The sequence below is a fragment of the Acanthaster planci genome, linkage group LG15 (assembly GCF_054643075.1).
Source record: "Acanthaster planci isolate LZ-2023a linkage group LG15, COTS_SCS, whole genome shotgun sequence".
NCBI classification, from domain to species: Eukaryota; Metazoa; Echinodermata; class Asteroidea; order Valvatida; family Acanthasteridae; genus Acanthaster; species Acanthaster planci.
This window is the reverse complement of record NC_141791.1, coordinates 4,171,009-4,197,853: the sequence shown is the minus strand read 5'-3', so window position 1 is coordinate 4,197,853 and position 26,845 is coordinate 4,171,009. Positions and strand designations below refer to the sequence as shown.

At 43.8% G+C, this 26,845-nt stretch overlaps 1 protein-coding gene across 10 annotated transcripts in view; it reads left to right on the top strand.

The window, feature by feature from the left end:
• LOC110988442 (leucine-rich repeat serine/threonine-protein kinase 1-like) overlaps positions 1 to 26,715 on the top strand; it is a 56,527-nt gene extending 29,812 nt beyond the window's left edge. For 7 of the 10 annotated variants that reach the window (XM_087146654.1, XM_087146656.1, XM_087146653.1 and 4 more), the window contains 23 exons: positions 2,751 to 2,882; positions 3,842 to 3,913; positions 6,727 to 9,144; positions 9,416 to 9,556; positions 9,775 to 9,938; positions 11,156 to 11,273; positions 11,465 to 11,623; positions 11,759 to 11,881; positions 12,273 to 12,534; positions 12,866 to 13,001; positions 13,250 to 13,344; positions 13,723 to 13,845; positions 14,150 to 14,346; positions 14,722 to 16,407; positions 16,807 to 17,265; positions 17,454 to 17,699; positions 18,005 to 18,154; positions 18,954 to 19,164; positions 20,585 to 20,819; positions 21,363 to 21,614; positions 22,189 to 22,388; positions 22,648 to 22,824; positions 23,719 to 26,715. In XM_087146654.1, coding sequence (XP_087002780.1) covers positions 2,751 to 2,882; positions 3,842 to 3,913; positions 6,727 to 9,144; positions 9,416 to 9,556; positions 9,775 to 9,938; positions 11,156 to 11,273; positions 11,465 to 11,623; positions 11,759 to 11,881; positions 12,273 to 12,534; positions 12,866 to 13,001; positions 13,250 to 13,344; positions 13,723 to 13,845; positions 14,150 to 14,346; positions 14,722 to 16,407; positions 16,807 to 17,265; positions 17,454 to 17,699; positions 18,005 to 18,154; positions 18,954 to 19,164; positions 20,585 to 20,819; positions 21,363 to 21,614; positions 22,189 to 22,388; positions 22,648 to 22,824; positions 23,719 to 24,209 — 8,247 coding nt within the window. In that variant the 3' untranslated portion in view covers positions 24,210 to 26,715. The remainder of the gene's footprint in view (positions 1 to 2,750; positions 2,883 to 3,841; positions 3,914 to 6,726; positions 9,145 to 9,415; positions 9,557 to 9,774; positions 9,939 to 11,155; positions 11,274 to 11,464; positions 11,624 to 11,758; positions 11,882 to 12,272; positions 12,535 to 12,865; positions 13,002 to 13,249; positions 13,345 to 13,722; positions 13,846 to 14,149; positions 14,347 to 14,721; positions 16,408 to 16,806; positions 17,266 to 17,453; positions 17,700 to 18,004; positions 18,155 to 18,953; positions 19,165 to 20,584; positions 20,820 to 21,362; positions 21,615 to 22,188; positions 22,389 to 22,647; positions 22,825 to 23,718) is intronic. The other 3 variants (XM_087146650.1, XM_087146651.1, XM_087146652.1) reach the window with 3 other exon arrangements.
• The last annotated feature ends 130 nt before the right edge of the window (positions 26,716 to 26,845 follow it).

The following is a 26,845-nucleotide window of genomic DNA, read 5'->3' as shown; positions in this document are numbered from 1 at the left end:
TTGCCTCTTTTCAAAGTCGGGACTATTGTGAAACTGGTGATTATGATGCAAATTCAGTCTTTTCATTTCTGGGCTACACACAAAGGCCAATTACCGTATATACGAGAGCCAGGGTCTGCCTTCTTTCACCGTGTTTGCTCGAGCATGGGCTGAGAATAATAGCTGAAAAGCGGGCTGAGGATCTCAATTTTTACGGCGTGTCTAGCCCCGTCCCAACACGAAGGGGTTAAGCTATTGGCAAAGAAACCATTTTATTTAAGGCACTGCATAAAAAGTAAGTGGCACACGAAATTGTAAACTTCTGCCTGTTAATTTAAAGTTGCCAGATGGAACCCTTTGATGTCAATGATTTTTATGTGGATGTGACTTACATGTATGGCAACTGATGCTGTGAGACAGTAAGCCATTTGCGAGTTAAATTTGAATAAAATCTGGTACACTGAGTTATCTGATTGCACATGAACATAACAAGTTGAATTCCCCAGACTAAGGAACCCTGTTGCTATACCTTGTGATTAGGGGCAAACTTTTGCACAGCGACCACCATCTCTGGAATGGACTGGTTCCTTTGTGCCCTTCTCATCCATTGAGAAAAGTGTAGTTTTGCAAAGCATCTCTTATGTAACTAAGCACAAGCTTGACCCTAATCACGAGGTATACATGTAGCAACAGTGGTTTTAGTATTGAGAATTCAACTTGTTATGCTCACGGGAATTTAAAGAACTTGATGTACCAGATTTGGGCCAAAGTTAACTCGCAAAAGGCTTATTGTGCCTCCCTTAAAAAATATCGACAGTGTCAATCAATAAAATAATATCAATGAGCGGGGCCAATTTTGTGGAACTGTATAACACATGCACACACACGTAAATTTTTGAAGTGACAAACTGTTTTCTGGACATGAACGTTATTAGCTGACATGCTTGTCAAGGTTTTCTTTTGCTTGGGGCCTGAGCTTTCGCTCACACTCTATTTTCAGCATTGTAGCAGATTTCATATATATGCGAAGAACCAGCTGTTTCCACACGGAAGCAGCAATTGATTGTCATTCTAAATGAGCTGTGTGATGTGCATCAAACATGTCAAAGCCTTCCATGTGTTTCCTGGCCCTAGGTCATTCCTAAATGGGAGAAAAAGCGCTTAATGACGGCACAAAAGTTGTGAAACCAAAACTGTAAATACCCAGTGCAGTTCCTCCAAGGAAACAGCTGGGAAACTGAAACTCATGAAAACAATTTTGAAACCATATTGTTTCCCTTATTGGCCAATTTTTATGGGTGTCTTCCGGGTAGCCTGAATGGATATCCAATATCCAATGAATCTCTGATATACTCTAAATGATGAGGATCTGCACTGGGAAATTGTTGAATATCTGGCATACTTGCGTGTATAATGGAAACCTTCACATACTGGTAATGTTTGACTTTTTAGGAATGAATTGTATCATTTAAACCAAAGTTTTTTAATTACACAACCCACATTTATTGTAAATTACCAGTAGACATGGTAGATGTTTGCTTTGTCAAACATACAGTACAAGCAGTACATGTATGTACATTGTACAAACCAAAAGTACTGGTATTGTAATGTGAAGCTCTTCGTTAATTATCTGCCCCGAGCTGAGGTGCCCCCCCCCCGATCAGCGAAAGAAAGACAGCTGGTAACAAGCGGGTTCTTGCACGTGTGCTGCTTGTATGCAAAGACTATACTTGTGCATGCCGGAAATAAATTAGTTATACGTACATGTACTCGGCGTGCTCCATGTCAAACGCGCATATACTTGCGTTCCTCACGGTGTGTCCATGCGGTGAGCACCCAAAAAACATGTCCTCTTTTGTATCTGCTCGGAGCGGATAAACCACTTACAGTACTTGCCCTTTATTGGGTCAGCATGTGATAGTGAAAATAGCATGCCAGAAAGAAAATTGTCAAATTTGAATCTACACTGTACATATACCGTACTTGTTCAGGTCCTGAATGCTATGACATGGCTTTCTGTGGAGAAAACCGATAGCCTGTTGTCATGGGTATACATACATGTACCAGTACATGTTTAACCAGTGGGAATCATTGTTCCCTCACCCTAACTATAAAAAGGCCATTACGCCCCTCCCTAACTTGTGCCTGCTCGTTAAACCAAATGAAGGCTATAAAAGTGAACTGAATCATCTAACATGTGATCCGCCCTTCCAAAACAAGGCTGGTGGCTTCTTAGCTATTCCATGCGTATCTGGAAAATGATTTCAGCATGGACATGAAGAATGCAAATTCCACAGCTTTCACTGCTCACATATTGTATGTAACTGCATGCTACATGTAGTTACTACATGTATGTAGCTTTCTGCAGACGGTACATGTATTTGCTCTTTGGAATGGCCTTTGCACTGCACGTCATATGTTTGTGTTGTTCCTTCTCCTTCTTGGGTTCTGCCTTCCCCCTTTTACATACGGTTGCTGCAGTGACAGATGGAGTGAAACTTGATGAATGCACGTATGAGGAGGCTCATTGAAGAAACTAGTGCACATTACTGTACAAGTAGACCTTCAAAATCAGAAGTGGCTGAATCTGGACCAAATCTCATAAAACTTGTATCCAAAGATCATTTTGCGCTCTTGCAAATGAGTTTGTGTATGTTGGGTTTCCTCTCCCTCCTGATAGATCCCTCAAGGTTCTTGCTTTAGTAGACAGACTGTAGTGCTACGTATTCATGAAACAATAGACCAACTCATTTTCTTCATGTAAACTGCAGCACTTTCCCGCCATGGCCAGCGACCAGACCAACGAAATGGAGATTCCGCTGCATGCTGCAGCGAAGCAAGGCAACGCAGCTGTCATCAAGTTGCTCCTGGAGTTTGATTACAAGTCGGCGTTGGATGAAAAAGTAAGACTGCTGTTCTATCATTGGCTTTTCCCCGAAAAACTGTACAAAGTGTCCAATCCTCCTCCGTTATTGACACAGAGTAAAAGCAACTTATTTATGTAACTCTCCCCTTCAGAGTATGAGGGCAGTTGAATTGAACCTTTGGTCCACTATCTTTTTGTCACTTAATCCAGAAATTGTACAAATTTGATTTAGCATGCTTTCATTTAGGGTCACTATATCATAAATCAGTTTGATCAGGTTGCTGTTAGTTTGACTGGATAAAGGCAGGACTGGACATTTTGGACTACAAGATTTGTAATGTTTATACACAGCAAAGTTTGATTGGATATCCTGCAAGTAGTGTTTTAAAAATTCTCCATACACCTGAGACATGCATACATACCAGTATGTAACAATGACATTTGAAGATAAAGGTTAAAGTTTTGCTGTTGCGTTTTATAGAAATATGTAGTAAGAACCATCGACCTTTGATGCATATGACTCATGTTCGTACTGTAGTCCATTGACTGAGCTCTCAAAATCCATCACATTGCTCTGAAATAGCACTTTCTTCGTATTGGCAATTAGGATATCAACTCCCAGGCAGTTAGTAAAGCCAAGTGGAAAACGGGCACTGTTGCCTACATTACGGCTGTTTACTGCAGTGCATCAGTGACAAAACTACATGTACAGCCATAGACTCAACCTGATCCCCCTCTTCTCACAGTGCTATGCAGAGCTCCCTGAATCCACAGAATTACTCAAAACCAGGTGTCTGACAACTGAAAAGTTGTAATGGTTTGAGTTTAGATTTTATTTAGCTTTTCCTCAGGAATCACGAAGTTATCCCCCTCTACCCAATTATCAAAATAAATGACTGTGGCCCATTTGCACAGCACGCATGTACATTTAGTTGACTGTGCACCTTTGTTGATGGTAGAGGGTTTGTTCTAATTTAGCCTGTGCTGTAAATTTAGTTGCGACAGGGATGTACGCCTTTCTCCATTTTACTGCGAGAATTTACCTACAAAGCTCCAGTCAGTGAAAAAGTGAGACGTGTTTTCTTTTTTATTTTGCTGGCCTCTTCTTGTGTACCGCTTAAAAATGCATCATTAACGATGTCAAACATGGTTCCTGTTTGGTAAAATGGAAGAAATTGTGCAATCAGCATGTTGAGAAAAATCTCATAGATTGCTCAGTTGTCAAGATCCCCTTATGGCACCTGTGCAGTCATTTGTCTTACATTTACATGTACTTTATGCTTATTTTAAACATGGATCAGATGTACATGTACTGTACACGTGTCTCATGCATGTTTAACGCAAGTTTTGAAACTGTTTATATCAGTCGAGAACCAGGAACCGTGTTGTGTGCATATGTGTGCATTCGTTCTGTTAGGACGCAAACTTGTACTGCAGTGTACATGTGCAGCATGATGTAACGTCATGTCTGTCTGTCACCATTCCTTCCATTTATCACATCTGCCATCCCAGCAGTAACTTTGATTCAGAAGCCTGAGGATCAGCAGACCGATTGCATGTACAGTGTACTAAATCATGTGACCTACATACATGTACATAGTGGTTATCAAACCCATAGCAATGTGCGTTGTGTGTGTTGTTTACAAACAATACAGCCAAGTTGTGGTGCACACGCTTTATTTTAGGTACATGTAAATGATACCTATAAAACACTTTACTTTTGGTGGATGCGGTGTGTGTTATTTAATTCCCACAATAGGTCACGTGACTTAGCGGGCACATTCAGTCTGTTATGACCTCCATACCATGCACAGATTTCGTACAGGTACACAATAGTACACCTGCCCAGTGCCTGGCATTGTGACTGACAATAACTTACTGTCTAGTTTTACACATGTGAAACATTACATTCTCAACATACTGTACCTAATAAACTCCCTGGACATGCTGGAGAAGTACAGGTACTATTTATACTTGTGTACCCAATCCCATAATCCTGACATCATTTACATGTGTGTAAATGTTAGTTTGTGGTTGCTATTTTTTGTCCCTGTGATTGGCTTGCTTCCAGAAAATAGGTGTTCATGTACTTGTACAAGTCTGTAAGAACATATGCGTCGGTGTACCAAGTTATTCTTGGCAATAGTACCATGTACCGTAGTTGAGATGCCATTGCTGGTCACATCAACACCTGAGCTCTGTTTGCTTGCTTTGCTGCTATGCACAAATTACTGGTACATATGGAATAGACATGTTCATGTAGCTGCATTTACATTACATGGTTCACATGCAGCCAAAAGCTAAATCAGTAGAGTTGATGTACATGTTAATTGGAGAAAGGCTTGTGGTAGCACCATGTGAAGGAATGTACCTCTTATGAGTATGTGTGGTTCTGAAAAGAACTGGGAGTATACTCAACGTTTCGGATTGCGTGCTCAGTCCGTCGTCGGGAGACGTCTCCTTCGCATGGTGCTACTGCAAGCCTTTTCACCTGTTGCTGTCTTTCACCAGGATTAGCCTAAAATTCTACCTACCGGTACCGTACCGGTACATGTAAATCATTGTAGACACAGCACATCACGTACACGTACCGGTACTGAAATTGTACAGGTAGGCCTATACATGTACATGTACCTGTAGGTTGTGAGAAGATTCCTTAAAGCTATAAAAACAGGCTGGTATTAGGTACATGTAGAAGGAGATCGTGTCATTAAATTTGTTGGCCAAATTTGCCGAGAGTGCTGACAGATGCATTTCTTTATTGGACTGCATGCTTTTTTTGTGTGTACATTTGCGATCTTTCATTTTCTACTTGCAGTCTTGCTGTCCCAACTTTTTGATTCCCGGCCCAAGTTGCTATTGGAGCCTTGATCCTAGTTGACCTTGCGGCTAAATTTAGCTCCTGATTCATGTACGTTGCCCTTCCTAACACTGCGAAACCCGCTCTGGTTTTCCTGTTGGGGGAAGTGTTCGATTAACCCATTGATAGAAACTTTATCCGATGTCAAATCTTTGTGAAGTCGAACCAAACTTTACCGTCCAGGCTGTTTGCATGATCACCTCGACACCATGCCGCTCTTTGTACCCGGTCTTTCAGCATTGCCCATCTGTGTGTTACGTGTATATCTGTGTGTACTCATGAAATTGTTGACTAAAATCAGACTATTGTCTAGAGTTACATGTATACATGTAGGTTTAGGTCTTTGCACCATTGGAAATATGTGGAAATAGACTTAGCCATACAGTTTAGCTCTGGAAGCCTGTTTTGGACAATGCCAAGGTAATCTGATTACCTTGTGAAAATCCTTGTTACTCTTGTGACGGTGATACACAGGGAAGCGTCTACACGTACATGTACCTTATTTAGATGAGGGTATGGCTACCTGACTTGTTAATGTGATAAAGTTCCACAAACACAATCACACATGTATGGGTTAAGTTGCCCAAACCATCATGGTATAAATCATTTCAACAATGGAAAGTGCAAGATTTTTCCACACGACAGGAAGCTCGCTGTTACGGTGGTAACACATTGATTTTCATTCAATGTACATGTACAGTTCATTTAATATAAAAATAGACTTTTTTCAATTTCAATTTCATTTGTTTGAGGAGTGTGAGTTTCAAGTAATTTCACATACCAGTATGACAATAATTAAATATTTAGGTTTTTAATCATATTTTATGAGTAGTCAAACCTAAAAAGTGGCCACTTTCAGTGTTGTTTAACCTTTTGTTTGTCTGGTGTGAATATTAATGACTTATTTCTTTCTTGGCAAAAATTAATACTTGAAACCACGGAAACATTGAAATGTTTGCATTTTATTTGCAAGTATATTTTCTTTAGATGAGTTTATTCCTTGTTCCCTTCATTTTTAAAGGGATTCTGCCAGCTGGATCAATCAGCAGCTACTAGTACCTTTAAGTCTTATAAAGGTGACTTACCATTCTATCTCAACTTGCGAAACATTAATGGCCAGACTGCCCTCTACCTTGCCTGCACTGCTGGTCATGTTGAGGCTGCAAGAGCCCTACTGGAATACCGGCCAGGTGGCACTGTGGTGCCAAACTTTGGACAGGGAAAGAAGCAGGCGTACATCGACGTTGACTGCTATACAGTGATAGGCAGGACGCCGCTCCACAGTGCTGTCACTGCAGGCAACATTGAGATAGTTGCGCTGTTGCTGAAGCATGGGGCAGACGTTAACCTGCCCGTGAAATCCATAAAGTGCCTGTTTGGGTCGCGGGGCAGCAACGCCAGCCTGGTAGAAGGCAGAGTAACTGAGAAGATGCACATCCCCAAGGAGGATAACTCCATTCTGTGTGAGGCATGCAGCATCAGTGAATACAACTTGGACATCATAGCGATGCTCCTCAAGCATGGTGCGAGGGATCCGAGCGGCAAGGCCCTGCTCTCTGCAACACTCAGCGTTCGTAGTGACGTGGTGACCACAATTCTAGCCCATACTGGGGTACATCCAGACCCCGATTATGTAATTGGAGAGGAATACCAGACTAAAATCAAGCTGTTTGTGACAGAGTTGACTCAGACTACCGAGGGAGGGGACTGTCACTCCAAACCGAAAACAGTTAGGGAAGCAGCTTTGATTGCGCGAACGAAGGTCATTGCCCAGGAGTCGAAGAAGGACCACTCACGGAAAGGTAGCACATACGACCGCCGTAGAACTTTTGGCGGCCTCAAAAGGGCTGCCAGTACGCTTGGAATGTTTGACACCCCTGTTGCTATTGACTGGCATGACCAGAATCTGAATGACATTAATCCAGAGTGGTTAGTGGAGGCCAGTTTACGCTTCAACACCGTGCTGCGAACCTACCCGCAGGACTCTAGCATTCATATTTCCGTGGCTACCATAACACGGATTGACATTTCTGACAACAGTCTCAGTCACTTGCCATTGTTTATTTTCAAACTACCATCCTTGCAGCACTTGAATGCTTCCAAGAATAAGATGTGTTATCTTCCAGGAATGCCGAGAAGTACCAGTCCCATGACCAGGACTTCCCCCGGGATCGAGGACAGCGCCTGGAATGCACCAATGCTCCGACGGATCAACCTGTCCAGCAACCGTCTGGTCACACTGCCACCAGAGGTCTTCATGCTGCCCGTCTTGGAAAATCTGAACATGGAAAACAACCACCTCAGGGAGCTACCGTTTGAAATGTGGATGGCTCCTAAGCTGAAGACGCTCAACTTGTCCAGGAATATTCTGGAGGAACTGCCTTGTGGTCTTTATGGCCCATCTAACAACAACCAGATAGCCTTTCGCGAGGTCCAGTGTCGGAGCCCTTCACCCTTACCTGAGGACCTGACATCAGATCAAAAGCGAGACACCTTCCCTTTGCTGTCAAACCAGTCTGAGAAGCCAGCATCAGGGAAGCTTGCCCGGTTATCCGAGGCAGCCCTGAAATTTGGCAAGGCAGCCCTACGGATGAAGGACCTCCCCCGCGATTCAGCCAACATGGTTATCAGTATGTCTGGACTTGAGGCGAGCTTAGCACGTAGGGACACCATTGACAACTCACCCAGTGAGTCCCCAGAGACCTCTGACTCGGAAGTCTTTGAAGATGAAGAACATTCGGAAAAAGGCTACTCCATAGTTACTGTTCGTCGCTTTCGGCTGTGCAGCACTGGAAGCATTCACGGAGACAGTGCTGAAGAGGAAAATGCCAACATCGATGAGATGAATGCCCTAGAAACATTAGACCTGTCTCACAACAAGCTAACTCATGTCCCTGTTGGTCTGCCATGCCTGGCTCCTAGACTGACCAAACTTGTACTTTGCCACAACAAGATTACAGACTTTGGCCCCATGAACAAGTATCCTGTCGGGTTAATGGATTTGGAGCTCTCTTTCAATTGTATCAAGGACATGAGCAATCCAGCCAGCCACCTGCCGGTCCGGAACAAGTCCAATGTCTTCAGACTGCTGCGTTCCAGTTCGGCTTATGATCCCTCTCTAGGTCTGCCGGACATGTGCTACAGTCCAACATCTCAGTACTCGTTAGCGCAGCGAGGCACCCTGCAAACCCCAAGTCGACAAAGTCGAGACTCCTCCTTTGTCAGCAGCCCACCTGGTTCAGGGACTCCGCAAGGCCCGCTTGTTCAGTTCTGCAAGCACCGACGTCACCGTGTGTTGGCCACCTTGAGGACTTTGGACCTGTCCAGTAACCAGATCACACAGATGGATGTGATTGCCAGGACAGTTTTGGGGGCGAGTGCATCAGTCGAAGAAGAAACCCCTGGAGCTCCCGGAGATTCGAGTGAAGATGATTCAAAGGTAACCAGATCTTTTCAGACTTTGTTGGCTTGTACCAGCTTTGAAAATTTCGGGCTCTGTTCAGACCATTCCAGCACACAAACTCGATCTCATAATGTGCAGTCCATCCATTTAGATTGTGTGCAGTTCCAACAATGCCGTTTTACACTTGATGGAAATCCCTGGGTGGGATGCCAAATCCACAAGAAATAAAAGGTAACGAGATGAGTAACCAGATGTGGTGCCTTTCATGTGTTTTATTCACTTACAAGTACTAGCTTCTGTCTTCCAGCTCCAGCTTGTACAGAGCAGAGGCAGTGATTTGGAAGTAACTCTGCTCTTTCCAAGTCTCAATGCTCTCTCTGTTGCCAACAACATGATTGGAGAGGTCCCATCAGACATACAGTATCTCACCAAGCTGTCCAGTCTAAAGGTTTGTGTCAATTTGGGTAAATTTATGTTTGTTGATGGAATGTTGTATTTAGCTATTTGTAAAATTGCCATACTTTTTGTTTTGCCTACAGTTATCTAAAAGCCCTAAGAATTAAAGTTTTGATAAATTCAAATTCTAATCATTTAATCAGTGATGAGAAATTTTCATGATGAAAAGATACTCTTTTCCTCATGTGGCCTGCTTCTTTTTCATCTCAGCTTAACGGTAATGAGAAGATTTCAACCCTGCCTCCAGAGCTGGGACGTCTCAACATGTATGACTTGAAGGTTGATGGCTGTCGACTGACGGAGCCCCTGGCCAGCATGTTCAAGACGGAGCTGGTTAAAGATATCCTGGGATACCTACGCTCCATTCTGGATGAGTGAGTTTTTTGTGCAAAAGGAATATTTACTAACGTGCAGTGGCTTACTGGTCTGATGCATCATGTTTTCTGAGAAAGACTGAAGCCTGCTGATTTTGGGTTTGTAGGAGGTACATGTACATTTGTAGGCATACATGTACCTGTAGTTGTATATTTTGTTAACACTGTGCAGAATCTGTGGATAAGGTATTAGCCTCCCCGATGATCTTGAGCATTTCACATGTTCCGTTCGGATCACTTCAGGAGGCAGGTTTTTATCATACCACTCAAATCAGTCAGTATGTGTTGTACTCTGCAACCAGGACTAATACCATTGTTTAGGCACGTACCCGGTACCTGTGTACTTGTTTGTTGTCCCCACTTGTGTTGATACAAATCCTGTGCTTGCTGATAGTGATATCGAGTTAAATTCCTACCCTGCATTTCCTCCTGTCTGAATTTCAAACTGTAGGAAGTGCATGCTCATGAATGCACCTGTTTACATGTTTGGTTGCTTTCACTTTGACGTGAAAATTAGATGCCTTCATATCCTCTTGAACATTTGTTTGTGTGTCCCAGGTTTGTTTTTGTATCTTCTCCTGCATTAGGTCAGGAAAGACAGGCTCTATCTCTGTCATGTTTTGATCTGTGGAGGTTTTTTTATGAACTTTTTTTTGGAAGTGTGTTCTGGCAAATCTGAACCATAAACAAATGACATTGCACTTTCATGAAACAAATTATACAGGGAAACTGACTAGCATACTAGGTGCTTATGAATGATTATAAAGATGAACAAAGAAATTGACTGGAGCGGGATTTGAACCAGTCAATTTCTTTGTGAGGTATTCCGGAGGTCGCAGGTTCAAATTCCGCACCAGTCAATTTCTTTGTTCATCTTTATAGACATTGCACTTTAATAAGACAAGTACAATACATGGTACGCAAATGCACAATGAAGCAAGCATGTGTACCAAAACATCTCCTGTGTTGACTGAAATTATGGCAGTTGGGTTAGGAAATGGGACCAGTAAACTGGAGGAACTGAAATGGGAAATTTAATATTCACAAATCTTCAATGGGGGCTCACTGACACAGGTGAGATTAATGTGGTGTCCAGACTTTGTGTTGCAGAAAGGCAAAGAAATCTTTATGTGTTTTAAGTAAATCTTGACTCAAATTGTAATGAGTCGTAAATTCTCCATGATCATAAAGTGTTTGCTGTTTGATTTTTTTTTCAGTGCAAAGCCATACACGAGGATGAAGCTGATGTTTGTGGGCAAGGCTTGCATTGGCAAGACAACCCTCTTGAATGAACTGAGGAAGGACGGTGTGGGCTCAACATCTTCAGTGCCTGAGGTCAGAATAGAAGCTAATTACCTCTCCCTTTTTACCCGTTAATTTCCACTTCCAAGTCACAAAAATAAGTCTTTGGCTTGCCCACTGTTTCCTTACGCCAAACATGCCTGAAATACGACAGAAAAGATGCATCCAAACTTGCAAATGTTTTGCCAGTGTGAGGTTGAGACTTGCATGTATTTTTTTTCTAGACTTTTGCCGAGAGGCAGGGTAATACCAGCATTGGTGGGAAGACACTACGGGGCAAGTACCTGTCAACGGTCGGAGTTGACGTCAGTGAGTGGACCTACAACAAGAAGAGGAGCAAATATGGAAAAGTCACCTTCAGCACTTGGGACTTTGGTGGTCAGGTAAAAACTATAACAACATCCAATCTAGGCAAATGTTTTTGAAATTTTCAGTTTTGCTGTTTGGAGATCATTACATTTTTTTGATCGTACAATTCCTGGCTAAATTTCCCCCCCTCACAATCCTTGCCCTTACAGGAGGAGTTCTATGCCACTCATCAGTATTTCCTGACCAAGCGGTCCTTGTACTTGGTACTCTTCAAGATTACGGACGGAATGAAGAGCATTAATCAGATACAGCAGTGGCTTGTCAATATTCAGGTAAGCAGTGCGGCCGCCTGTTGTTGCTCACTCAACAGCCAACATTACTGACTTCAGAATACCTGGTTGGTTGAGCATGAGGTTTTTATTTGTCACTGTGTTGTTTGCCCTACCCTCTCCATTGGTGACTCAAATAACCAAGATCCTATCGGAAACTTGACAAATGGTAACTGCTAGAAATTATATTCATCTGGTTTTGAAATCATAAGGTTGTGCCAGTAAAAAAAGAAAAGTAAATGTTTTGACTTGTCTCTTACAACAAGCAATGTAAATGGACAACTAGCATGTTTTTGTGCACACTAGATTTGGCTAATCCTCGACTTTATTTCTTGGATTATTTTAACATGTACCCACTAAATGACAACATTTCTCCAAATCCCACTTTCATCAGGCCCGCGCACCCAATTCCCCTGTCCTCCTGATAGGCACCCACTACGACTTGGTCAACCGACCCAAGTCCAAGTATTCCCGGGAGTACTGGCCGGACCTGAAGCGGAAGATCATGGAGCGTTTCATTCACATAGCTCAGCCCCAGGATGTGGGTCTGCCCAATGTCATTGACTGCATTGAAATCTCCTGTCTGCCCATGCCAAGGAACAACAACTTGGGATTTCTGAGGGATAGGATTTACGACGTCGCATTTTCACTCACAGGTAGTTTGAGCAAGTGGCATTTTGCTGGTCATTGCTTTCTCTGTTGGGAGATGTCAAGTTTCAGATCCTTTATTGAAAATGGAGATTTCACAAGCATTTTTCAGAAATTATACAGCCTTCACATTTTAAACATTTAACGGTATACACTTAGCTGGGAGAGGGCTACCCCTACTGTCATTCTGAGCAGGTGGTAAACGATGAGGGTTGGATTCTGAAATCTGGGCATGCAAAATGAAACTGTTCCAAGTTTTTAGAGTTTTGTGCAAGGGAACTCTGTTTTACACTGTGATGTGACAAACCGTTTCTTTCCTGCTTGTGTTGTACTTTGCAGAGGGTCGGGACAAGGAGCCCATGCTGATGCAGCGTGTGCCAACATGTTACCTTGCCCTTGAGAAGGCTGTCATGCTGATATCATCTGACATGCGTAGGGCCGGCACTGAACCAGTCTTGCATGCCCTTGAATACAGGTCTGTTGTCATTGATTCCTTTTTCAAGTAAAATTCTGTTTTTAAAGTTTGCATTATTTCTAGCATATTTCTGCATCGGCTGAAACTTAGAACACAAATTGATGGCCTTAAAATCATTTCTGTCATCACAAAGTGAATTGACAGATTTCTAATTTTGCTCTGGCATGTCATAATTGTTTCCCCCCCCCCAAAAAAAAATTGTTTCCTGCTGCTTGTGTTGAGAATGGAATTTTCCACTGTTTTTTCAGGACGGAGGTTACCCGCGTGATGCTGGAACAATATCAGGTTTCTTTCCATAGCAAGGAAGACTTGATGCATGCCACGAGATTCCTTCACAACAATGGTAATTCACCAACAAGATTTTTCGTTTCCTTGTATTCCTTAGCTCCACACTGCCCCCCATACCCACTTTGTTACCTTTCCTAAAGTAAGAAAACAAAAGCTTTGAGGGGGAGGGGGTGAGTCCGGTTGGGTAGCGCTTCTGTCTTCACCGTCCACTTCTACGGTTTGATTCCCAGCTCGGTCCACAGTGGTTTTCAGTTCCTACCTGATTCCTCTGGGATTTTCCTTCAACTTCCAAAACTATTACCGCTGCTCATTATCTCCTCTCTTCAGGTTCCTTCTGGCTTGTGGGCTACTGTACCTAGGGTACTCTTGAGGAGTCCTTGGAGTCATTACCACAAGTAATTCATAATCCTAACTGCATTTGTTGCCTCTCCAGGTATTCTCCTGCACTACGAGGATTCCATGCTGAGTGATTATTTCTTCCTGGACCCGCAGTGGCTATGTGACACCCTGGCCAAGATTGTCACTATCCCAGAGATAAACCCGGACGTCAAGAAAGGTCAGTGGCCCTGGATTATCATTTGAGCTTGGAGACCCTCAAGAATCATGGTTCCGTGCTTGAGACTTTGTTGCTCTCACATAAAATCTTCCTCATATTTTCAATCTGGGTCGCTGTAGGCTGTCTAGCACAGCTGTGGATGCTTTTTGGAGCACAAAAGGATCCCAAATGAATTAAATTTTCATTTGAACCTTTGGTATTGAATTTTGTGGCAAAAAAATAGGAATGCAAGTGTAATTATGCTTTTGATCAAAACAAAAAGTCTGTTGGGTCCATCCAAGTGAATTGTTTTCCTTTCTTCCAGGCGTGATGCTGATCAAGGACCTCCACCGCAAGTTCCAAGACTCCAGTGTCAAGGACTTCATCTTGAATCTGCTCAATAAGTGCGAGGTTGCGGTCACGTACGACAATGAGCACATCCTGGTCCCCTCCAGACTGCCTGTGGAAGGGCTGGACATGACCATGATCCCACTTATCCGGGAGAAAGATGTCATCCAAAAGGTTCGTTCACTTCCATCTCAGTGTTGTAGACCATGCACAAGACCATACATCAGACTTGTCACAAGCAAGAGGGTGAACAATGACAAAGGAATGCTTTTGCTGCAGTTCATTCATTTAGTTCAGCTTGTGACTTGAATTCAGACTGGTGGTCTTGTGTTGGACTTGTAGGCTCTTGTGATGGTCTTGAGAGGTCTCGACTACAACACTGTTTCAGCTTTACAAACACAATTATTTCATCTGTTTAAGAGAAATTGATTTGCATAACATCTAGCAGTAAACAGAACTAAAGTTCTGAATAGGATTTAGTTAACTAAAGTGAGAAAATGGAATCAGATAATTGATTGAATGAAAAATATTTCTTTTGATATCATTCAGGAGTCTCCTCAAACAACATCTCCCTCTTCATCTGCTTCTCCGTCTCCGAACCGCTGCTGGAACCGGCGAGCAGTTCGTGGTGTCTCCCCAAACAACACCTCCCATGTCCGCAATTACAGCCCCTCCCCATCTTCCATGCGTCGTAACCCCTTGGGTGCCCTCCAGATCCCAGGGGGCACCCTCAGTAAGGCCGAGAGCTCCTCCATGCCCACGCTCAGTCAGCAGATTCCCACCCAGCTGCGCACCAACAACTGCAGCTCCTCGCCCCCGAGCTCCATGATCATCCCCGGGATGCCGATGGACCAAGGATCCATGCTGCCAGAGCCGGGGAGCAAATCCTCTACACTGAACTCCCACAGTCTTAGTTCTGGTGACCTACCGGTATCCCTAAATGGAATCCAGAACATCACACCAGTGCCGTTTCAGATGCACGAGGAGCCACTGACGGAACTGGACAACACTGAAGTCATTCCTATTGTGAATCAGAAGGCAGCCATTCGACGGCTGTACATCCTCCAGTACATACCCAGCGGATTCTGGTCTCACATGATCAGCCGCTTCCTCTCGGATCAGACCTTTTGTAAAGTGGTGCCCCTGCTGTATCCGCTGCCCGAGCGTCTAAAGGTCATGATGAGCCAGTCAGCTCTGGATGCCCTGGAGAAAAAGTATCAGTGGACTGTGTGGCAGACCGGCGTGGAACTACGCTTCTTTGGTGCCACCATCTTCCACGTGAAGGAGATAGTCAAGGAGGCTATCCTCACCAGTGTGTTTGAACAAGAGCGCCGGCCAGATCACATCAAGGTGGTCAACCCTGATGGCCAGGAGCCGGGTGGGGACCGGGCTGTGTCCCTCACCCGCAGTGGGCAGCTGGAGATCCTGATTCCTAACCAGACCCTCAATATCATTCAGAAGGCTGACGGTGCCCCGATAATGACAGAGACTGCGGTGGAGTCTGGCATCGAAGCTCTCGAAGGGGAGCACATTGAGATTGCCAGCTCGCTCCAAGTGGCCTCCCGCCTCCTGTCCAGCATCATGGACTTGATTGACACCCTGATGGAAAACTTCTACCCTTCCATCTGTGAACCACTTGGCATCACCTTCCAGGGGGAGCTGTTCATCACCAGGCTGGTGCCATGCAACCGCTGCTGGCGTGACTACAACAGACTCAATGTGGATGAGCTTGATGAGCAAGAGTGGGAGTTTGTTGACAAATTTGACTTTGATCAGCGGCAGAGCCTTTTGTCGGAAACACCCGTGCCACGGAAGCGTAGCCAACGAGGGTCTAACCTGTGCTGCGGGCTGTCTTGCACCGATCACCATGGTCCGTACAGTGACTTCTCTGAGTACACGGAGCGGAACAACTCGATGAGGCCACGGGCCCGCCCTGTCGGCCGCAAGCATAGGGCAGCCATCAGCCAGTCCAAGTCCTCGGATCAGAGCGAATCCTGCAGCCAGCCAGACACCCCATTGGTAAATGACTTCCAATCGCAAGACTTGTTGTTTTCAGATCAGATGAAACTAGACCTGAGGTTCACCAATTCAGTAGAGATGAACTCAGAGATGATGGGGGACGTCCAAGTCTATGGGTTTTTGTTTGAGATGTTGGTGATGCAGGCCATGAAAACTGAGATAGTCACTTGCCCCATCCACGGGCGGGTCAAACTGAGCACCATCGCCCCAGATGTGGTAAGTTGATCAAAGATTTCTTTCCATTTATTTACTTTAAAGATTTTACCACTTTTTGATTTTTGAGACAGGCATGTTAAAGTAAATGTTACCTTATAATAAAATAAAAACTATATCAAGAGAGTTGTTAAAGAAGTCAAAGGTGTAGCTAAGTGGTACATATGTATATTTTGTATTAGCCTCTATTTCGATTCCTCCAGCTGGACTGTTCATTGTCAGTTTTCAGTGTCTTACTCTTTGCAACAAGGAGGCCTCTGAGTTAAATTGAAGTTTCCTTGACTTACGCTACAACTTTGGCTAAGAGTTTTTAAAATATCACATGAAATAAATTGTCTCAATTTTGAACAGTTGAATAGTTGAGTAGATCGTAACTGTAATTTCTGACTCTAAAAAACACAGGTGTTTCATGACTTGGGTCCAGCTCTGCTTGTGGACCGCGCAACCCTGGAAGTCCGTCGTCTCCTGGGTAGTGGCACGTTTGGCCTGGTCTTCCAGGGCCAGACTTCCCGGAGCAGCCTGGACACCAAGGTGCAGGTGGCCATCAAGATGCTGCAGCCCTTCCCACCGGGCCAGGGGGCCGGCCAGACAGACCGGCGGCGCTACGAGGCAGAGAACGCCAAGTGGCACCGGGACCCTCTGCGCTTCTCCTGCGAGGCCTTCCGCACCGCCCGCAAGGAGCTCAGCATCATGTTGAACCTGGAGCACCCACAGATTGTGCCACTCATCGGCTTCTGCCGCCAGCCCATGAGCCTGATCCTGGAGCTGGCTCCGGAGGGTGCCCTAGACTCCAAGCTGGAGGACTACAAGCGTGTTGGGGCTAGATTAACACCTTGCACTTTTCAGAAAATTCTTGTACAGGTAAAGGTCAAGCCAACAAAAGTCTCTACTCTCTTCAAATTCTCTCCTGACCTTATTTGGACTGTTTTGTAAGTTTTGTTAAAATAGCAGATTCAGATATTCAGAGCAGCAAAATAAAAATAAAATGTTGATGGAAGCAAGGCAAGAGTATTCTTAAATTGAAGTGTTCAAATCATCTTTAATTTTAGGTCTCTTCGGCAGTAGCGTACCTTCACCAGAAAGGTATCATCTACCGAGATTTGAAGGCCGAGAATGTCCTAGTCTGGTGCCTACCTGCCCCACATAGCTCAGATTCATGTGTGAAGGTCAAGCTGGCAGACTATGGAATCAGTGTGACAGCTATGCCATCTGGTACCAAAGGGTATGGCGGTACGCCTGGCTACATGGCACCAGAGATTGTGCAGTATGATGGAAAAGAGAAATACACTGAGAAGGTAAACTATGTGCCATGTGTCAGTGGTCACGTGGATTTTTTGGTGTAGTGATCATCTTGCAAACAAGCCTCTCACATCAGAAGTTAATCAAGTAGCTTGTAGCTTATTCAAAGTGGCGTCAGTTTTTGCACGGAAACACTATGCATATTAAAATAACACCCAAAGCGTCTCTACCAAACAAGTTTCTTTTCCTGATCATTTAGCTCTTGTCTGTAAATAATCACTTCTACTTGGTCTTTGGATGCCCCTACTGCAACTTATTTCTATTTCTTTGATACTAAAGTCCTGTTGCTTTGCTCATACAGGTGGACTGTTTTTCCTTTGCCATGTTCATGTACGAGTTAATGGCGATCCAGCGACCATTTGAGAACCTAGTGGGCAAAGACTTTGGTCGTCTGTCCGAGATCATCAAGCAATTAATCAAGGACGGCCAACGACCTGTACTTACCAAGAAGGTAGGCAGTGCTTCTATGGTTGGCAAATAACTGGTGTTCTTTCCATTTCCTGTTTTTAGATGAGGCATGAGTTTGTTATTTTGCGCTTCTTCACTGTAGGAGCATTTGAGATGTTAAACTATTCCTGTCAAGCATAGTTGTGAAAAATAGTTGGAAGATAGCCAGTAGGGAATAAGTTTTCATTTTTGAAAACTTTTCAGAACAAAATATTTCCAGAAAGCTTAGGGCCGGCGACCATTTAAACCCGGTTTGAAAAGGGCCCCCCGGTAAGCTCGCCCTGTTGCAAAAACCCCTTTCATATCGGCCTGGCTACCAGCCTGGGATGCTGTACTGGTTGTTGATCTCGAACTTCTCCATCCCAGGGTCTATTGTTTGCAAGTATTGGTACATGTTATCTGTCCCAGAAGGAAGCTGCTTGTGGTTTTAATCCTTCAGCTCTATACAATGTTTCTACTATCCCCTTAGACCCCTATTCATCTGTGGAAGCATGGTGGGGAAAGCCTTCCATCAGGGACTTTGAAATGCCGATGTGCAGACAGGCCTGATACCGTCCTGGAGTTGCCTGAATACCGGGCAGGCATTATACAGGGCGGGCTACAGGGGGGCCCTTTTCAAACCGGATCTAAATGGTCGGCGGCCCTGAGTTAAATTGCAAGTGATACATTACCATTAAAAGTGTTTTAGTTGGCTTCATCTCGGAGGAAAAAGTGACGAAAGTCCATGAATTTTAACTTTTTTGTCCTCGGACGTGGAACAAGCTACAAGAGTTTGATCCCTTGTATATATCACCTCTCCACAGGAAAAGTTGTACCCAACTTACATGGTGGATTTGATGGCCTGGTGCTGGGCTCAGGACTCCCGCGACCGCCCCAGCATGGAGCAGATCAATGCCATCTCCCGGATGCCCGAGTTTCCAAACCTGAGGGAGATCATGTCCCCACAGGACAACGAGAAGGTCACCTGTGCCTGCGCACCGCCATTATTCCTGAATGGTAGCATAACAGACTCAGGTGAGGCATTTGAGGACCCATTTGCAAATTCTCGAGCTGGCCCTTCAGCCTTGACATTGTTGTAGATGAGATCCCCTTAAGACCATCACAAGACCAGCATAAGACCTCCAGTCTGAATTCATGTCTCAGGCTATTTCAAATGAGTTGCAACAAAGCTGTTCCTGTGTCATTGTTCACCCTCTTACTTGTAACTGATCTTGTGATTTCTCTTGTGACAGGTCTTATGAATCGTCTTGTGGTGGTCTTATGAATGGTCTTATGGTGGTCTTGCGAATTGTCTTGTGGTGGTCTTATGAATCGTCTTGTGGTAGTCTTGTGAATGGTCTTATGGTGGTCTTGCGAATTGTCTTGTGGTGGTCTTATGAATCGTCTTGTGGTGGTCTTATGGATGGTCTTGTGCATTGTCTTGTGGTGGTCTTAGGAATGATGTTGTGGTGGTCTTATGAATGGTCTTGTGGCGGTCTTATGAATGGTCTTGTGGTGGTCTTGTGAATGGTCTTGTGGTGGTCTTTTGAATGGTCTTGTGGTGGTCTTGTGAATGGTGCTGCGGTGGTCTTTTGAATGGTCTTGCGGTGGTCTTATGAATCGTCTTGTGGTGGTCTTGTGAATGGTGCTGTGGTGGTCTTATGAATGGTCTTGTGGTGATCTTGTGGATGGTCTTGTGATGGTCTTGAAACAACGCTTCAACTCAAACAGTATGTTTGTTTTTTGGAAGTATTTTTTCAAAGCAATTCTTCCATCAAGCCCAAATATAGTCTGTATCTTACGAACTTGACTTGATAGGAATTTGGACTTGATATTTTGTGTCAGTATCAATTTGGAATTTGAACAAGTAGGTTACGTATTTGTCATCTTGTTATACCGTACTATGGTAGAATGGAGATGAAATTCTTGAAGCAAACAAGTTAGGCAACATTTAAAAATTCCTACCCGTTGACTATAGGACAGGGCCATCCGACTGATATATAATAACAGTGACTTGTGTTGAGTGAATAATGGAGGGGTGTTGCTCCACTGAAACCACAGCCTTTGGAGTACTAGTTATACTGCAATGTAAAGGCATTTATCAGTTAGAAATGGCAACTTGAGAACATTCCACCTGAGAGCCATCAGTTGGCAGCGGCGTAGCAAACAGGAGGGTGTGGGGGGGATGTTGCACCGCCCCCCCCATAATTCTTTTCAGTCAGCAAATAAAGGGTCAGTCGGCAAATGAAACTGAAATTGACATCATGAATTATTGACATACATCGACCAATCAGTAAATTGACCCTGGCACACCTCCCCAAAGAAAATGCCTTCGCTACGCCACTGTCGGTCAGACAGTTCTGTCTGACACCTACCTGATAAGAATTTTGAAATGATGCCTTATCCCAGGTAATCTTTTCCCATGCGATATTCTCTCTGATTTTTCCTGTGACAGACAGCGACGATCTTGCCGCCGTCCAGCCCTGCGTGTGGATGGCCCAGTGCATTGACAAGAACGGGCTGGGCAACCCAGACGAGGCCTCGGTGCTGGTCCTCAACGTGGACCGCAGTCCCGGGGAAAGCAGCACCTGCGTCAAGTTTAACGTGTCCAGTGGCTGCGTGGAGTGCATGTGTGCTGTGGTCGACACCATGTGGTTGGGCCTGACTTCGGGAGCGATTGCTGTATATGGGTGAGTAAAGTTAACAAGTTGAATGATTGACTCTAATGCTCTTGTACACAATTGTACATCACACACCTACACATGTGTTCATTGCATACCTACAATGTAGTGTGGGCTGTCCATGTTTCCTTGTAGACAAGATAGGAGGAAAGACTCAATTTGAACTCACTTTTGATCTGAATATGGGATTCCTTGAATGTTCTTATACATTTTGTGATGGCTCACTCTAATTAACTTGGCTGAAAGGTTGTTATGGGACTAAATTTCCTGTGAGATTGTTCTTTCTGGTAAGATGTCATTTTGAAGAAAGCAGAAAAAGAAGACCATTTCCGACAATCTGTCTGAAGAGTAATTTTTGTTGCCTCAAAGGAACATAATACACAAATGATAATGATGGACTGGACCTTTAACTATAGTGTTGTGACAGGTAAATGCATTATAAAGGCAAGCACTCTACACTGTAGCGTATTTAAGAGGGCTGGAGATGCAGTGATGTCAAAATGCACAGGGCAGCATCCTTGATTCCAATTTTGTTTGTCTGCCATTGCCCAGAGCCGTCCACAATGCCTACCAGGAGCTGTGCCCCATGTTCACCCTGCCACTGTGCTTGGGGAAAGTGCAGGTGCCCAAGGCCATGGTGCATGTGAGCGCCCTGGGGGAGGTAATGGTGGCCACTGACCACCGCATCATCGTCGTGTCAGAGGACCGTGGGCTGCCCGACCAGACCGTCATGCTGAAGTACGTGGAGTTCAGGCGGGAGGTGTTCACGCTGGCAGTGGTGCCGGCATTTGGCAACCTGGGAGAGTAAGTCGGTGCAAGATAATGCTCTCTGTTGCGTCAATTCAACACAGAGACTGTGATACCTAGTCCATGTGTTTTTGTGAAGAGAATGCAACATGAGGCTGTACCCCATCTTTTTCTAGGTTCTTGTAAGTTTGTTTGAAAAACAAAGTTGGGATCCCAACATTTGCCTAAAGCTTGTAATGTTCACCCATTAGTCCCTGTTCTATTCCAAAGCATGCTGCTTGTTACACCATCTGTCCACCTTGAGCGGGACGGAGAGAGGGTGCAGTTTTCCTTGCAATGGAGGCTCCTTTGGTGTGGGTGTTATTCACCGAGCTCACAAACAACTATGAAATGTATGCATTAAGGTCGTTTTGCTACTAACAAAATAACACTACCTACCAACATGGCTCTTTCAACCAATGAAGGGGGTGGTTGTGCTCAAAACTGTCCAGCATTGATTGGTTTCGTTGGTGTGTCAGCAAATGTATACTGTGTTATACAAATGCAATACAAGAGTGGTATAGCCACACACTGATGGAGTTCTCGCTGGAACATTCTAAAGACAAGCAATTTGCCCATTTTCATTCTTTAGCAAATCTTTTGAGATCTGGTGTGGCCAGTCAGAGGGTCACATCAACATCGTCAATGCCAGCGACCTGTCCATTGCCAAGACAGATCTGAACCATCAGCAAGCTCTGGACTGCGTGGGCAAAGTGTCACGCCTGGTTACCTATGACCTTGACCTCATGGAGGAGATGGGCCTGCACCATGTCTGGTCCTGGGTACAACCAGGTGAGGTTAAAGAAAGGAACCATATAATTGCGTCTGACAAAAGTCTGTCAAAGTGGACTGTTAACCCAGCTGAGAAGAAATGATCAGGCTTTTATAGTTCAACTTTTAGGATTGTTTGATTCTGGGATTTCATCCGTCTCCCCCCCCCCTCAATTTTTCTTTATTAAAGCAAAGAGAAAGAAAAACTAAGATGGCTTGAATGGAATAATAGACATTCTCCCAGGAAGTGTTCAGCCATTGATTTTGCTTTCATCTTCAGGCCCCTTCATCTACAAGTGGAACGTGAAGTCCAAAAAGATTGAAGGGACGCTGGATGTCATCACAGCCCTGGCCACCTGCAGGTCCAACTCCAAGCCGCGGAGCCGCAGGAACGTTAGACCAATGAGCGGTAGGGGGAGAATCTTTGGGGTACCTTGGCCAGAGATGGGAGGTTGGGGTGAGAGATATTTAGGAGCAGGATCTGTTGAAGATTATCGCCAGATTGTTTTTGTCTTTCTTTCAAAAGAAAATTTTGATGTTACTGGTGTACAAGGTCAAATTACTTTTCTGTTTGACTTTTCTCATTCACCAAAAATTTCTAATAGTTTACATGGTCTTCATGAGCAAATGTTTACATCTAGTTTGCACATCCTATGCAAGTGTATTTGAGTGTTTGACCATCTACTGCCGGGTTTAATTGGAAGTTGCATTCCTGGGGATTTTCAAGATTTTCCATTTTTAATATTCTTCTAAAATTCATAACATCATTTACTGGACATTTACACCCACACAAATGACTGTCTGGTGGCTACTCTAATCTGACAGACAGCATCTATTGACGCCCGAGTATTTCAGCCAGGCCTGCCACCTTGTAAAGAGAGCCCAGATTGTGTGCACTGCTGGCATCTTTTCAAATGCAGACCAGATTATATGTGCAGCGGTAAATTGTATCGCTCATCTCTGAAGCGCTATTTTCCCTGGTGGTAATCTGCTCACGCTGATTGCCACAAACAGTGGTATAATCATTCAAAACAATGACGGATCTCCTCTGCTATTGACAACTGAAAAAATGTTGGCGATTCCCAGCAGCCCGGTCTTTTGTTCCGAGTATGGTCTCTGGTACTGGGCACCCCAGCACGAAGTGGTTAAAGGAATTTGAAGTTTGAAGAAGTATTCAAGGAAAACTAATAAATGTGCATGGTTTTTACCCGTCAGAAAAAACTTGATCGCAGGCTGTGATGGGGTGTTAGTTGGCTCAGGAAAAAATCAATCCTTGAAAAAATCAATCCTAGTGCTCTCTTTCCATAATTAACTCACCACATTCTTACCTCTCTCTCTCTTGGAATGACAGCCATGAGAAATCAGGTCTCATCATTAGCTGTCTTCCGCCAGTACCTTTATGTTGGCGTGTCCTCTGGGAACCTCCTGGTGGCTGATCCCCACTCCCTAAAGCCCCTCTGTGTCATCAACTGCCATGAGGGTCCCGTCCGCACCATCGTCCCCGTGGCGACAGAGCCCTGGACGCCCTCGGAGATGCAGGCGGACGAGGCGGCGGCCGAAGCAGAAGTGGAAGGGCAGGAGGGAGGTGCGGCCGTGGTAGTGACAGTTGGCCGGGGGTTCAACGACCTCATTGGTGGATACGTCAACTCGCCCTCCCGGGTCAAGGGTCATGAGCGACTGGAGTGGTACTTCCTGCTGTGGGAGACAGCCAACTGGGAGCAAGGATGCCCACAGCCAAGCCTGAAAGGACTTGGCTTGGAAAGTATTGTAGGGAAGAACAATGGCAGCTTGTATGGGACAAAAATGACTTGGGATGAAAAGAAAATGCCTCAGAACAGTTGAGTCAGATATTTTCAAAATGGCAAGAATCGGTGTGTCAAAGCACTCTTGGGTGAAGTTGAGAGACGCCCATCCAAGCATTGATGTTAAGCTTACTCCAGCTTAGATTATATCGATAACACACATTGCTTCCCAATTCTGTTTGAACTTTTTACAAACAGCAGTGAGATTAGCCTAATTGCAATATTTGAAAAGCAATCACTGAAGGAAATTTCTCAGGAAGAAGCAGCAAACAACTGAGCCGCTATTTTTTCTTAACAGATTGGTCAGTAGATGGAAACACATAGGCGTGGTTTGCCATTTCAACATTTTTCTTAGGATACACTTATTACATCGCTGTTATTTCAAGAGGTACATGTGCAGTGTAGCTTTGTTCTAAATGTTCATGTACATGCTCGTGCATTTATGGTGTTAGAATGCCACCTTTTATCGTATTTATTTTCAGATGGGCATGTATGCTTGAAATACTGTAGTTTCACTGCAATACTTTGGTACCTGTACATTCATGCAATGATAGTAATAGAAGTGGGCTTGCAATATTCGCCTCTTTGCCCTGCCAAGTGAATTTGTATCTTTGACGGTCGAGAGAAGTTTGAAATCCACTTTTGTTGAAAGTATGTAGTGTAGATAGTCTTGGTGTCTTTTACTTCAGAGTATGAGCCTGTGGGTTTTTAGATGTATTGATAGTAGACAGTATGAAACGTGGCTGTTCACAGCAGTATTTCTTTGCATTGAAATACAAACCGTGAAGGGCAACATCCTCCAAGCTATATCATTTTATAAATAACTACATAGTGTGTCATGATTGCGGTGGATGAATAAATATGAAGGATAAAGATTTATATATTTTTGCATGGGTAAAATTTTCTCATGAAAAATTGTTTGCATGAGTAATTATTTTTTTGTGATGTATGCCATGCCAAGGTTGTTGTGGGTCTTTTGTTCTTTAATTGATATGAGAAATGTCTGGATTTTCAGAGAAAGAAATTAAGAAACGTCATTTGTGACCACCGACTATACATGTATTAAAAAGTGACTTTCAGAAATGCATTTAGTTTATTGACACATACATGTACTTGAGATTTTTGCTTATGTATATTCTGATGGAGTTCTTGCTGATGGAAAGAAATGTATATTATGTCCAGAAGTCAGAGATACTGTCATAAAAGATGTATTCGTAGATGTGTTCATTACTTAAACGTTAAATTGTGTATTATTAATATTGGAAAGAATGTCTGGAGCTGTAGTCATTTTCTATTTCTGACAGACTGAATATTTAATTAATCTACTCAGTGTGAGGCATTGTAAAAGGCATTGCAAACATCTAAAATTATCCCACCAGGTGATGAAATCTTTTGTGAAGAAGAATCTTTAGTGAGATGTTAGTGAAAAAAAAAATTAGTTTTTAATGCGATCCCACGTGCACAATTTGTAAAAATGACCAAGAGGATCTTGACGTGTGACAGAGCTCCCACTGTAGATCATCACCAGTGGGTATCATTTAAAATTCATCATGGGATGAAGTCTGAACAATCAACAGATCTGTATTACAGGCATGATAATTTTCTGTTTCACCAGAATTTTAGATTTTGTGTCTATTGTCGGCATTCTGCACCGTAGTCATTAAGCTTTTGGGGGTCCGTAGGGAGCCTTTTCCTTTTTTTCCCCTGACGTCAAATATTAAGCCCCTTATTCAGCCATTCCCATGAACTTCAAGTTCATACAGAACATACCGGTACTAATTGCTGGACAGTTTGTGAAAACCTGGTCTAAAAGCACTTCTCAGGTATTCTTCGACAACGGTCTCTGCTGAAGCACCCCGTCTGCTGTGAAGATTTGACAGGCAATTGGTCAAAAACTGAATACTATTGGAGCTTTGCAGTCAGTGCCTGTTGGAATATACTGTCACTGTTCGGTAAATATGCTCCCAGTCTTGGAGGGAACCCTTATCAGGTTTGGCAGAATGCATCTCGTGCTCTTTAGTCCATTTTGTTTGCCAGTCACTCACAGTACACGTACAATGACATTGTCACTGGCAACCCCGCCTTATTTTATATGAAACAAAGTGGAAGTGGCCCGTGCACACAACTCTCACATTCATTACAGGGGACTTCCGATAAACTCTTAATCCATTGTTTGCTGTGTGTTTTCAGTAATTGGGCATCCCGAGTCTCTCGGCTTTGACTCAATTTCTGCCTTCGCATTGAATTCAATATGTATTTTGAATCAAATTAAAATACTCCTGGCATTGTTTTCAGAGTGTAGAACTTCCTTTCTTAAAATAGAGCTTAACTGAGTACAAGAGTCTCGAGTCAGAGGTTGATTAATTGTGGAACCAAAGCTGGAAGCTGATGGAGATTGATAGACAGGAACTGGCAAACCCTGTTGTATCTATTAGCTGAGTGATTAGTGTAGGACATACTGGCTCATCAGTGAAGCATGTAAATTATAATAAATGTGCAATATATATATATGTACTTGCAAATAAACATATGTAAGAAGCACAATTTTCAAGGTGTGCATTGGTGTAGTTGTGTGTGGATATTGAGTTATTATAGAAAACAAGTTTGTAAAAAAAACCGTTCGGAAACAAGTTGTAAAAATCAAGATACAGTGTGGTCTTGGGGGGAAAAGCTCGC